Source organism: Watersipora subatra, chromosome 7, assembly GCF_963576615.1.
Source record: "Watersipora subatra chromosome 7, tzWatSuba1.1, whole genome shotgun sequence".
NCBI lineage: Eukaryota > Metazoa > Bryozoa > Gymnolaemata > Cheilostomatida > Watersiporidae > Watersipora > Watersipora subatra.
Window position 1 is genome coordinate 39985596 of NC_088714.1, and position 14394 is coordinate 39999989.

Below are 14394 nucleotides of genomic sequence, written 5' to 3' on the forward strand. Positions count from 1 at the left end.
ATGCAACAGGTGTGGAAATAAAAACCCTCACAACAAATCACAGTGCCTAGCAAGTAAATCTAAATGCAGATTCTTTAAGAAAATTGGACATTGGCAGATAGTATGCTGTAACAAACCAGCTCACATCACAGAAATTGCAGGCAATGACAGTGATACAATATTTCTTGGTGAAATAAATTCCCATTTGCAGAATGACAAACCATGGAAGGTAAATCTAATAGTCAGATTCAGCAATAAACTAGAACGTAAAGTGCAGTTCCAAGTTTATTCTGGTGCAGAGGTAGCAGTAGGCCTATGTGGTATGCAGACGTATGGAGGTGACCAGAAAAAGCTCCAGCCATCAAAGAAAAACGGCTTGGTCCAGGTGGTATAAATTTACTTATGATAGGTCAGATAGAGGCGCTATTGCGAGTTGCCAATAGGACTATTATATTAAAAAAATTTATGTAGTAGATAACCAGAATTCAAACTGATTGAGTAAATATGTTTGTATATCTCTAGGTCTCATACAATGTAATACTAAATATGTGTATAATATTGATACTAATGTGGATAAATCTGCTAAATTTATTAATGAATTTTCTGATGTATTTCAGACTTGGGCAAAGTTAATGTTACAAAGCCATACAGAATTCAGCTAAGGGAAGATGTGAAAACCACCGCGTTACACGTGCCATACAAGGTGTCTCAACCGCGACTATTGATAGTAAAAAACAATTACATGTATATGAAATGGAAAGTAAGGGTATAATATCTAAAGCAATTATTTCAACAGACTGGTGCTATGGCATGTTGCAAGCACCTAAAGAAGATCCTACTCAAATTCGTCTGCGTAATGACTTGACTAAACTGAATAGCGCAGTAAAGCGCTATTCAGTAACAGCATAAAGATATCAGGAGCTAAATTTATGACCAAACTATATGTAGATGCAAATTCTGGATATTATCAGATACCGTTGGACAAAAACCCTCGACTATTAACCAAATTCATAACTCCATCTAGAAATTACTGCTACAATCGAGTACCTTTTGGCCTCATCAGTTCAGGAGATATATTGCAACGATGCATGTTCGATATTCTCGATGAACTCTACAATGTTGCGTGCCTTATGGACGATCCGTTAATTTACAGTACTATTAGTGAGGGGAAACATGACAACAGTGTACGCTAAGTGCTGAACCGTCTCAAAAAGTCGGAATGGCTTTAAACCCTAAGAAATGTTTGTTCATTAGGAATTCAGAATAATACTTGGGCCATGTCATCAGTGAGCAAGGTTGCAGCCAGACCCGAACCGCAAACAAGGCATTTTGGAGTTGCCTGACCCTTCTTGAATTAAAGATCTACAGTCATTTATTGGATCTATAAACCAACAAAGCTAACAAAGAAGCGAAAAGATGTGTGCAAACACTGAAAAATCTCAAGAAAGCTGCTGACCTGTATCTTGCTTAACTCTCCGACTGCAACACTTCGATACACAACGATTACTCTCTTGCAAAGATGCTCATGGGTAGACGACTCCGGACTGATTTACCTGCAGATCCAGACAATCTCATGCCCAACACACCAGACCACCATCTCATTGCAGGTAAAGAGCAAGATTACAAAACTAAGATGAAAATTTTTGTGACAGTCGCCAATGCTAAGGAGCTTCCGAAACTCAGTACAGGCAATCTAGTATATATATATATATACAGTCAAACATGGATAACTCGCCCACGGATAGCTCGAACACATGGTTAATTCGAACGGTTTCTTTGGTCCATTCCCACGTAATGATTAATTGCTATAGGTAACTCGAACTCAACACTGTTAATTCGAACTGTTTTTTGCCCAACGGCTACCGAAACGGTTGTTATCGCTTTAGAAAATCACTTTATTCAAAGCCATAGAGGTAAACCTCATCTTTTCGTAATTCATAAGCGTCGTTATTACCACCATCGGCAAAATATTTTTGTCAACGACTTTTCTAAAGGTTTGGTGAAATTTGATTTATACTGCTATACGATGAATAGCACGGGCTAGCCGGGTCACGCGCGCAAGGATTTTCGCCACGCACATACAAAACAAAAACAGCATGTTGTTTTTGTTTTGTATGTGCATGGCGAAAATCCTTGAGTGCGTGACCCGGCTAGCCCGTGATGAATAGTTTTCCGACGTTGATTCCGTGTTGAATCAATGTCGAAAAACGTTGCTCGGTCCTGTGAAGTTCGAGTTATCCGTGTTTGACTGTATATACAGTCAAACATGGATAACTCGAACTTCACGGGACCGAACGAAAGTGTTCGAATTATCAGAGCGTTCAAGTTATCAGAGCACTGTCACAAGTCCATGTATTTACTTATTTATTAGTAGATACATGTACATATACAAAATATAATATAAATCAAAAGCACAAATGGCTTGTTTCAAATTAAATGCTTCTAATGTAAAGTTTAAAACGTTTTTTATCAAAAAGTATAGAGATTTTTCTATCACTTGAGATTGGTTTGTTGTTTGAGGTGATGTTATGCCAGGACATTTTTTAGATTGACATTGGCAAAACTTGATCGTTGTTGAAATGCTCAAAAGAAAAGACATCTTTTTCTTTTGAGCGTTTTACCAACAATCAATTTTGCCGATTTTTCTTGAAATTTATGCAAAGATTACCTCACTTTTAACTATGAGGTCAACAGAACACTATTTTCTCATGAAAACCTCAATAAATAATATTCACAAACAAACAAACTTTACCTTGCTTCCAAAGGGCGATCGCTAAGCGGATGTTTAGTATAAATCAAATTTCACCAAACCTTTAGAAAAGTCGTTGACAAAAATATTTTGCCGATGGTGGTAATAACGACGCTTATGAATTATGAAAAGATGAGGTTTACCTCTATGGCTTGGAATAAAGTGATTTTCTAAAGCGATAACAACCGTTTCGGTAGCCGTTGGGCAAAAACAGTTCGAATTAACAGTGTTGAGTTCGAGTTATCTATAGCAATTTATCATTATGAAGGAACGGACCAAAGAAACCGTTCGAATTAACCATGTGTTCGAGCTATCCGTGGGCGAGTTATCCATGTTTGACTGTATATATATATATATCTATATATGTGTGACCTTAACAGACATTGTACAGTTACACAAAATCTATCTGGCAGATCCCATGTAATCAGTACTGGTAATGGAATGATAGGCAGAAATAGACACTCTCTATCTGCTTTACCAAGTCCAGCCTCAAGTCCACAGTATCAGTTTAGCTACCTAGTGAAGCAGCAGCTCCAGAGTTGACATCATCGAGAACCCCGATTGTTACACCAACCGACGCACGTAGAACGTCATCTCAGGTTTCACATCGCCCTGAATGCCTGAATTATAAGCAGTTAAGCGGTTAACTTCAAATTTGATAACATGTTTTGTTTAATTTTTTGAGACTACACTGTGAAAGTTTTTGAAGACATTCAAGAATTGATTTTGCAAGGTTTGTAATAAAGGAGATGTACTATTATGCTTATGTAGATTTATGTATAGCTTTGACCTTATACAGTGAAACATGGATACCTCGCCCTCGGATATAGCGAACACATGGTTAACTCGACTGGATTTGCTTGGTCCGTTCCCACGCAATGATAAATGGCTCTATATAACTCGAATTCAACACTGTTATAACGAACTGTTTTTTGCCCAACGGCTACCGAAACGGTTGCTATCGCTTTAGAAAATCACTTTATTCCAAGCCATAGAGGTAAACCTCAACTTTTCGTAATTCATAAGCGTCGTTATTACCTCCATCGGCAAAATATTTTTGTCAATGACTGTTCTAAAGGTTTGGTGAAATTCGATTTATACTGCTATACGATGAATAGAACGGGCTAGCCGGGTCACGGGCGCAAGGATTTTTGCCACGCACAGACAAAACAAAAACAGCATGCTGTTTTTGTTTTGTATTTGCGTGGTGAAAATCCTTGAGTGCGTGACCCGGCTAGCCCGTGATGAATAGTTTTCCGACGTTGATTCCGTGTTGAATTAACGTCGGAATGTTGAATGTTTAAAACGTCTTAAGAATTGTTGTAGTCAAACGTATACGTTGTCTTAGCTAAAAAAAACTATTCATCGTTTGACCTAAACACAAAATACGTGTGTACATTCAATAAGTATCCATTCAAAAAGCGTGAGTGATATACAATGTACCGTAAAACCGCGTAAAACTTTTAATTGAACTGCCTCGAAGTATTGCTCTTAACGAATCCCAGGTAAAGTAAGGTAATCTTTCCATAAACTTCAAGAAAGATCGGCAAAATTGATCGTGGGTAAAACGCTCAAAAGAAAAAGATGTCTTTTCTTTGAGCATTTCAGCAACGATCAAGTTTTGCCAATGTCAATCTAAAAAACGTCCTGGCAATAACATCACCTCAAACAACAAACCAATCTCAAGTGATAGAAAAATCTCTATACTTTTTGATAAAAACGTTTTAAACTTTACATTAGAAGCATTTAATTTGAAACAAGCCATTTGTGCTTTTGATTTATATTATAGTTTGTATATGTTCATGTATCTACTAATAAATAAGTAAATACATGGACTTGTGACAGTGCTCTGATAACTTGAACACTCTGATAATTCGAACACTTTTGCTCGGTCCCTTGAAGTTTGAGTTATCCGAGTTTCACTGTATATTGAATACTTAATTTATGAACTATCAGTCTGTTTCCTGTAACTATGTAGTGAAAATATACACTCATTAAACTATCTACTCATTAAAACTTTTTCCTAGTAATCAACATATTATAATGTCTTCATAATCATCTATTTTATCCAATCTCAAATGCACCAGTTTAATCTCAAAATATTAAAGTATTTCACAAAATAAGTTGGCTACTATACAATTGATGTGGAAATACTATAAAAAGGGGTAAAATAATGTTTATGAAAAATTTGAAGGTTACAAAAACTACATGCACTAGATCGCATTATTGGTATTCTGTAGGATTTGACATGATAAGTACTGATTCAGCATATAAGAATTTGCTAGTCAGCTACTCTGCTGCCATTCTACTGAAACCGATGAAGTGAGCTACCTGTGATACAAGCTGCAAGACTCAAAAGGAGGTAGCTAATACCAACTACTGTATATAATCTACCGATGATAACAGAGTATGCTGCACCCAACGTCACTTAAAATCTGCTAGTCTCTATAAAAATGAACTCAACTCTTAGCTACAATAGTATCTTTATCTGAATCTGTTCATATTTATCATGATATACTAATGTACTATTGTTCCCTGACTTGCCTCAAAGTATAGGAAAGCTGCTTCAGCGAATAAAATGATTGATTAAAGCTTAGCCTACAACTCAAGTGTTTCTTGAGAGAGTAAAACACCTACTGATTTAGCATTGCAATTACACTAGTATTTATCTACTATATAAACGGCAATCGTTGTCTGTCTGCGTGTGTATGTGTGTATGCGTCCGCCTTATAGAGTACCGTACTTTTCGGACTATTAGCCGCTACTAGGTATCTAGGGCGCATTAACGGGAATCTCCGGTTAGCGCGCCTCTATACATAACCTATTCATCGTTTGCCGTTTTCACACAAAAATGACGTAATAATTTCAACTCTATGACTTTCTTTTAGCTTCATGAAGTGCGATGCTTTTTTGTCCTCGACGTATTAGGGCTAATTTGTTTTCGGCAAAACGATATCGACAATAGACTCTCTTGATATTAGAATTTGGTGATTAAATTTTTATTAACTCTAGGAAACACGATGCCGTTTTTGTGAACCTCTATTTCTAGCTTTTCTTAAGGTTCAATTGCTAAATCGCTGTCAAGGTCACTACTTTTCACGCGGACAATTGTATTATCTCAAGTAGAAATAGCATCTAGATTCTCTCACCTTCGATCAGACAAAGACACTACAATATTTTATTTTTACATTACATATCGTCGTACCAGTATCGTCGTATTCAGAGTTTTGATGGATAGCTGTTGGTGGAACAGTAACTTTTTTATACACACACTTCTATGCAAGAATTGTTATTATTAATTCAACATATTCACAAATTTTATTTTGTTTTCTCAGTTCGTATTAACTGTATCATTACCGAATCATCTCATATCGTAATCGTAGCAAAACAGACTCAATTTAGCTATTACTTGCTAATTATTTCACTGTTACATCTAAACCCTTTTATAGTCGTTGTATTTTTTAAATTTATTTGACCTGCACGAAACATTTTTCTCATGATATGAAGTTTAAAAGTTGTTTGACAAAGTAAGTTTGAAAACCTTTACAGTTGTTTTAGGTAGAATGGAAAATGTTGTTATATGTTAAATACAAATCAATTTTCTGTTCAGTTTTTTTATTACCCGTGCAGTGCTGGGTTGTACAGCTAGGTGTATTAGCTTACACATCTTTCCTTTTAAACCTAACCAATTAGTTTTTCGTAACTAATTTCACATTTTACAACAAACATTCGTAAGATTACTGTAAGATTTATTGTGTAAGATTGCAAGTATCAGTTATTCCCCACTCTCTTATATTTACATACATTTACATACTTTGAGAAATATATATAGATATATAAATTTAAATTCTCTTATTACATTTATAAACTTCTTATAACTTTTGAAGTTTATAATATAAGTTTTTTAAAGTTTGTTTCATCGTTGTTATTATTTCAACTTGCATTCTTTTAAACATAAATTGAGTATCGTGTTTGAAGTTTAAACAATATTCATTTTCCTATCACTGTTATTATTACTTGATTAGTTTCCAATCTTTATTATTAATATTATTCTTTTATTCAACCATTTTTGGCAGACATTGTTCTAATAAAATTTCAACTACAAAATACTATGATATTCTGTCATATTTTTTAGTATCGTCGTATTCAATGAATTGATGGATAGTTTCTGGTGGGACAGTAACCTTTTTCACCCACACACTTTTATGCAAGAATTGCTACCATTAATTCAACATATTCATGAATTTTATTCTTTTTTCTCAGTTTGTATTAATCGTATCATTACTGTATCATCTTTTATTGTAATTGTTGCAAAACCGACTTAATTTAGCTATTACTTACTAATTATTTAAAATTTACATTTAACCCCTTTTACAATTGTTTTATTTTTATCACTTTATTAGCCTGGCAGAAAACCTCTTCCTCATGATATGAAGTTTGAAAGTTACAGTTGTTTGAAAAGTTTGATAAACTTTACAGTTGTTTTTATTTTCTCTCAAATTATTTCAACTACACAAAACACTTTTCTCATGATATGTAGTTTGAATGTTAGAATGGCAAATGTTGTTAGGCCCTATAAATGTTAAATACAAATATATTTTCTGACCAAAGACTTTTTTATTACACGGGTACAAGTACAGCTTATGGTGTAAAATAGCAACTACAAGTACGAGCTTAGCAAGTACAGCTTATGGTGTAAAATGTTGAAAAAATACTTTACTGAAGTTGTTTTCTCGCCTTGGAGCGGATTAAAATTTACATTATTTTATTTTAATGAGAAAAATTGTTTCGGATCTCGAACAACTCGGTTTTCGAACTACCTTCTGGAACTGATTATGTTTGAGAACTGAGGTTCCACTATACGTTATCAAAAGATATAGGTCGCTGAAAGTTATGAAATTTTAAATTTACATTGGTTTGAAAACCTTTACAGTTGTTTTATTTATTTTTAAATCAGTTGTCCTGCAAAAAAACCTTTTCCTCATGATATGAAGTTTGAAAGTTGTAGTTGTTTGAAAAAGTTTGAAAACCTTTAGTTGTTTTATTTTCTCTCTTATATTAATTTTAACTACACAAAACACTTCTTTCGTGATATGCAGTTTGAAAGTTAGAATGGCAAATGTTGGTATATGTTAAATACAAATCAATTTTCTGTGCAAAGACTTTTTTTACTACCTGGGCAACACCGGGTAGCACAGCTAGGCTTGGGGCCGTGGTGTCACTCGGGGATGCGCGGGAGACCTTTTTCGCCCCGAGTACAGCGAGAGCCTCCAGGCGCGGCTTTTCGGATGAATGAGTTGGCGAGTGCAAGGCGATTGATTGCAAAGCGATTGAGTGTTAGGCGATTGATTGCGAGGTGATTGATTGCGAGTGCGAAGAGATTGGTTGCGAGACGATTGGTTGTGAGTGTGAGGTGATTGATTGCGAGGCGATGGAGTGCGAGGCGATTGAGTGCGAGGCGATTGAGAGCGAGGCGATTGAGTGCGAGGCGATTGAGTGCGAGGCGATTGATTGCGAGGCGATTGATTGCGAGGCGAGTGGGAGGTGATTGCAAGGCGAGTGGGAGGTGATTGCAAGGCGAGTGCGAGGCGATTGATTGCGAGGCGATTGATTGCGAGTGCGAAGCGATTGATTGCGAGGCAAGTGCAAAAGCGATTGTCAACTGCTCGGCGGGTAAAGACTGGTCAGCCGAGGCTCAGCGGCAGAAGTGCGCGATCGTCAACTGAAAATATAGACGGGTATGAACGGATGCATGAATCTAGACACATGAATCTAGAATATTTACTAGATTTTACACGCATCTAGCTGTAAAACACATTGCAGATTTCCATTGTTCTCCCCAACATTGACATGTATATGTGTATGCATACTCTGATCAGGACAACAATTTCAGTAGACTGCATATTTGGAGTTGTTTTAGAGTATGAAAGACAACTCTCAATAAACCTTATGCAACACATGAATCTGTTCCTGTAGGTAACGCAGCTACAGGAACTGTAATGCAGCTAGTGTTATATAAGATGAAGAATTTAGTCTGGCAGTAATTGTTTGAATCATCCAATCTCAAAGCTATGCGCACCACAAATTATATAGAAATTAACATTTTATAATAAAAACTTATTATGCATTATAAAACATAATTGACACCATTAAAAATCCTATGAAAAACTAAGTACGACTAACATTGAACAACATCATAGAACAATGTTAAGATATTTAAAGTAGTTTAATTGAAACATAAGGGCCTGTTTTCGTAAAAATGGCTGGACAAACATGGAAAAATGTACCTTATATAAATTTCTAACAGTAACTACAACAATTAATACCCTATCTCTGATATTTTGACAGATGTGCCAAATACCTATTGAATTGTAACCACATACTACATGGTGAAATAGCTTTAAATAGATTGTCAGATGTGTAGCTAGCGGCTTAAAACATGCAAAAAATTTTGACTTCTTTTTGCACTGCAGTTCAGATGACATTCCTAGTTAATTAGCAGCTCTTTTTAATCCGATTATTGCTCATCATACCAGACTGTACCAAAAAAAACTCATAGATCTTGGCACAAAAAAGAAAGGCCTTGCAGTAAGACAAAAGGTGCCATACTGTATTGTGTCACTTGAAACACATATTTTATATTTAAAGTGGCAACGAAAGAACAACAGTTCTTTGGAACTATGTAGAATGTAGTGGAACTAGGCTGGCTATACTCTAAGTGTTGTCTTTCCTTGCTTATGTAATGTTACGTAGTTTTTGACCTTGACATCGGTGATCGTTCTGGGCGCAAGTTAACGCAATAAACTACGAATAAAACCGCAACTCTTCAATTCTACCTTTAGCCAAACGCAATAATACTACATGGTGGCAGCGAGTTGGTTTGGTGATTCCCATGTCCAGTGATTTCTGTTGAACCAGAGAGCCAATTATTGAACTCAAGTACCGAAGATATAGCAACTGACCAAACTATTTTTTGTGAGCTTTGAGTCGACCGGCAACATGTCAACTGTGTATCAACCTGTCATACAACAGCCTGCTGCAATTGACTTACTGCAAGACAAGGAGGAAAGTTACAGGTCATTTGTGTCAAGCTGGAAAACGTTTTATATACTAACCGAGCTAAACAAACGGCCAAATGAATACCAAGTGGCTATGCTAAAACATTGCGTAGGGGTTGAAGCGGTTAAAATCATTGAAACAAGCCCACAGTATGAGGAAGATTCGTGTAAAGTGGACGATATTCTTAAAATCTTACACTTATACTGTGTCGGAGAACGTAATGTCATCCATGATCGATATTTATTCAACTCTACGTCACAGACTGAAGGACAGTTATTTGAGGCATTTTATCTTGAGTTGCGCCAAAAGGCTCAGAAGTGCCAATTCGGTTATGTAGAATCAGATCTCATCCGCGACAGGATTGTTCTAGGCATCCGCGAAGACTGTACTAGGAAAAAGCTGATAGCCTTCGGGAATAATCTCACACTGGAAGAGGCCGTAAAAATCTGCAGATCACAAGAATTGGCTGCCAGGGCGATGAAAGATATCAGCTCACAAGCACTCACCTCTGATTTGCCAACTAAACCAGTTGAAGCCATCTCCCGGTCATCACGACGACAAAAACCAGCCCATGTCAGTAAACCAAGTGTTGGCAAGTCAGGCACATGTGGCTACTGTGGAGGAACAACACATCCAAGGTCTCAATGCCCAGCTCGGTCAGATAGGTGCAAGGAATGCAACAAAGTTGGCCACTGGGGAAAGGCTTGCAGATCAGCGATCTATTCCAAGCGAGTCAATTTGGCTGAAACAGAGTCTGATGGCCCTGTGGAAGAAACTCTGTTCTGCGAGGACCTCAAGATTGATAGTGTCCACAACCATCCAGGATGGTCAGCTACTATAGAAGTTGATAAGACACCAGTGAAATTCAAGCTCGATTCTGGCGCAGATGCTTCAGTTATGAAAATTACGGAACCCATGGTTCAGAGGGTCAATCTAGACCAAGCCCGGTCTCGTCTTCGTGGTCCTGGAAACCACAGCATTAATTGCTTATGAACTTTTACAGCGTGCCTCAGATATGGCATAAAATCTACCAACGAGACTATATATGTGATAGCTAACCAGAACACCAACCTACTGAGTAGGGAGGCCTGCAAAAACCTTGGGCTGCTAACATGCAATGTGTACCAGGTTGAGACAGACATAGAGACAATATATCAGCAATACCCTACAGTCTTCAATGGACTGGGTTTTGTCAAGGTCTACTCTTACGAAATAAGTCTCAAAGAAGATACCCGACCTATGTGTATATACACTGCCCGCTCTGTACCACAACCTCTGTTACCGAAGGTTAAAGATAAACTCCAGGAGATGGTAAAAATGGGCGTTATATCCCCGGTAAAGGAGGCCACGGAATGGTGTAGTGGAATGGTGCCGGTACCAAAACCAGATGGATCCGTGTGCATATGTGTGGATCTGTCCCACCTAAATCAATCAGTTAGGCGAGAGATTTACCCAACTGCTTGCGTCGAGGACAGCCTGGCCAAACTTGGACAGAGTAAGGTTTTTTCTCGTCTGGATGCCAATTCTGGGTATCATCAAATCAACCTTACAAAACACTCGATTGCTGACCACTTTCCTTACACCGTCTGGTAGATATGCATTCAACAGACTGCCATTTGGAATTTCAGCCGCACCAGAGGTTTTTCAGCGATATATGAATGAACTACTAGGTGATATCGAGGGCGTAATAATTCACATGGATGATATTCTGATCCATGCCGCTACTAGGGAAATCCACGACGACCGGTTCAGGAAGGTTCTTAATCGTATCGCTCACTCAGGCATGACTCTAAATAGGAAAAAGTGTCTATTTAGGCAGACATCGGTCAAATTTCTTGGACATATCATAGATGGGGAGGGTATACACCCTGACACAGAGAAGATCAAGGCCATTTTAAAATTTCCTGAACCTCAGAACCAATCAGACATCAGACGCCTAAACGGTATGTTGAATCAGCTAATGGAGTTCATCCCTAATCTAGCGGAGCTCACGGCACCGATTCGTCAGTTACTTCGAGAAAACCGAGAGTGGGTCTGGGGCACGGCTCAGCAGGAAGCATTTGCAAGACTGAAAGGAATACTGGCTTCTGACAAAGTTCTTGCTCCGTATGACCCAAAACTCGAGACAGTACTTGCCACAGATGCGTGTAACAGCGGAGTAGGAGCGGCCTTGTTTCAGATTCAAGCTGATGGTACACGACGACCAGTCAGCTTTGCTTCAAGATCCTTAACGGAGGTTGAAGGAAGATATGCAGTCATCGAGAAAGAGGCGCTGGCAGTAGCCTGGGGCTGTGAACGATTCAACCAGTACTTACATGGGCTAATGTTCACCGTAGAGGTAGACCACAAGCCTCTAGTCACGCTGCTCAATTCAAGGAATCTTGCGGATATGCCGGCCCATGTTCTTCGATTTCGTCTTCGTCTGATGAAGTATTCTCCCACAGTTACCTATATTCCAGGGTCGAAACACCATGTAGCAGACTATCTATCAAGGACTAATGGAACGCCGACTACTGTTAGCGAAGTGCAGTTCATTGATGAAGTGGAATACTTCAATAAGGTGTTCATACCAAAGCACTCCTCTGTGAATCGCATACGGGATGCTCAAAACGATAACCCAATCCTGCGGAAGGTAATAGAATTCTGTCAACGTGGCTGGCCAGCCTACAAAAGTGAACATCCATCACTTACACCTTATTTTGGTCATCAGGGCCATCTGACTGTAGATAAGGAAGTGTTGCTCTATGATGGGAGACTTGTGATACCTGGCGGTCTTCAGCTGGAGATGCTCAATCTCGTACACGAGGGCCATCAGGGCATAGCGAGATGTAGAGCGAGAGCAAGGAGAGATATATGGTGGCCAGGTATGAGTGGTGACATAGAAGCGGTAGTTCGTCAACGCAACATCTGCCAACAAGTTCTGCCTACCCCAAGAGAGACACTGGCACCCAGTTCCTTCCCTGATCGCCCATGGGAGAGACTCGGGATGGATCTGTTTGAATTAGACGGGAAGGTCTACCTTCTGATTGTAGACTACTATAGTCGTTGGATTGAGGTTCATGAAACCATGAAGAACCAGACTTCTGCTAACACAGTAGCCATCCTAGACAAAGTCTTTGCAACACATGGATTCCCAGACTATATCGTATCAGACAATGGTCCTCAGTTTGCATCACAAAGTTTTGAGCGATATGCAAGAGACAACAATTTTACACTCATTACCTCATCACCCCGCTATCCACGAGCTAATGGTAAGGCTGAACGCGCAGTGGGCACCATGAAACGCCTAATGGTTAAGACAGGGGACCTCTCCACAGCTCTGTTGAATTATCGATCAGCCCCTCTAGAAAATGGATTCTCTCCCTCACAGCTTCTGATGAGCCGACGCCTCAAAACACGTATACCAGTCCTTCCGGATCACCTTATGCCTGCTCTTGCCAATCAACAAGAGATTTTCAGCCGGGAGGACAGACGAAAGTATGCAGCGGAGCAGTACAATAAACGTCATCGTGCTAAAGACCTTCCAGAGATGAAACCAGGTCAACAGGTATACATCCGGGATCAGAAAGCCACAGGAGTAGTCTTACGACAAGTAGCTTCTCGTTCCTACACTATAACTAATGAAGCAGACAACACAGTACGCCGAAATAGATCAGCCCTCGTTCCAATGACAGTCCCCTCAGATACTCAGGTGTTCACACCAGCTAAGCTACAGTGTAGACCAGTGGATATACCGGAAAAGGGGCAAGACATTCAGTCTCCGAACATCAACAGTAGACCGCGACGTGATCGCAAGCCACCGCCATATCTTGTGAAAAACTACCAAACATCCCTCGGATAATTATGACATATATATCCTATGATGTACTTTTTTGTACTGAGATAAATCCTACTGATAATCATTTTTGTTGTATACCCTATCTTTTGCTGTACACACTTTAAGTTGCATTTGGTGCTTGTTTCTAATCCCAGAAGGGGAGATGTAGTGGAACTAGGCTGGCTATACTCTAAGTGTTGTCTTTCCTTGCTTATGTAATGTTACGTAGTTTTTGACCTTGACATCGGTGATCGTTCTGGGCGCAAGTTAACGCAATAAACTACGAATAAAACCGCAACTCTTCAATTCTACCTTTAGCCAAACGCAATAATACTACAGTAGCTACGCATGTATATTGCCTGATAAAGTGTAGAAGATGTCAAAAACCTGGCTGTACAAACGTCAAAGCACAACAAGCTTTTTGGTAATGCCAAATCCAGTGCAAGAGTTAAAAGATATCTTGAAGGATTGTACTGACCGATCTCTCTGATGATGTCGGCTTTTATGAGTTAGATATTTTGGATTTTAGCAACGTCCAACTCAAATAAATTCCCCGAATTATTACCCCATTGGCCCTTGTTATGGCTGCCGCAAATTCCATAGCTGGTTTTGTTGGTTATTCCAGTAGCTTTCTATTTTAGTACAACTGAACGCAGGTTGATGTGCGAAAACGTTGCGTATATAAAAAAGAAAAAGTGATTGTTAAATTTGTTTTATAATTATTCACACGACGCCTACTAAAATTGTTGGTGGATATGTAGATATGAACAGGTCAGGCTAACTATGATGA

At 38.7% G+C, this 14394-nt stretch overlaps 1 protein-coding gene across 1 annotated transcript; it reads left to right on the forward strand.

Annotated features, from left to right (window-relative positions):
* The first annotated feature begins 9727 nt into the window (after positions 1-9727).
* LOC137400753 (uncharacterized) lies at positions 9728-10780 on the forward strand. Its single transcript, XM_068087089.1, has one exon. It carries the CDS (start codon positions 9728-9730, stop codon positions 10778-10780), a length of 1053 nt encoding a protein of 350 aa, XP_067943190.1.
* The last annotated feature ends 3614 nt before the right edge of the window (positions 10781-14394 follow it).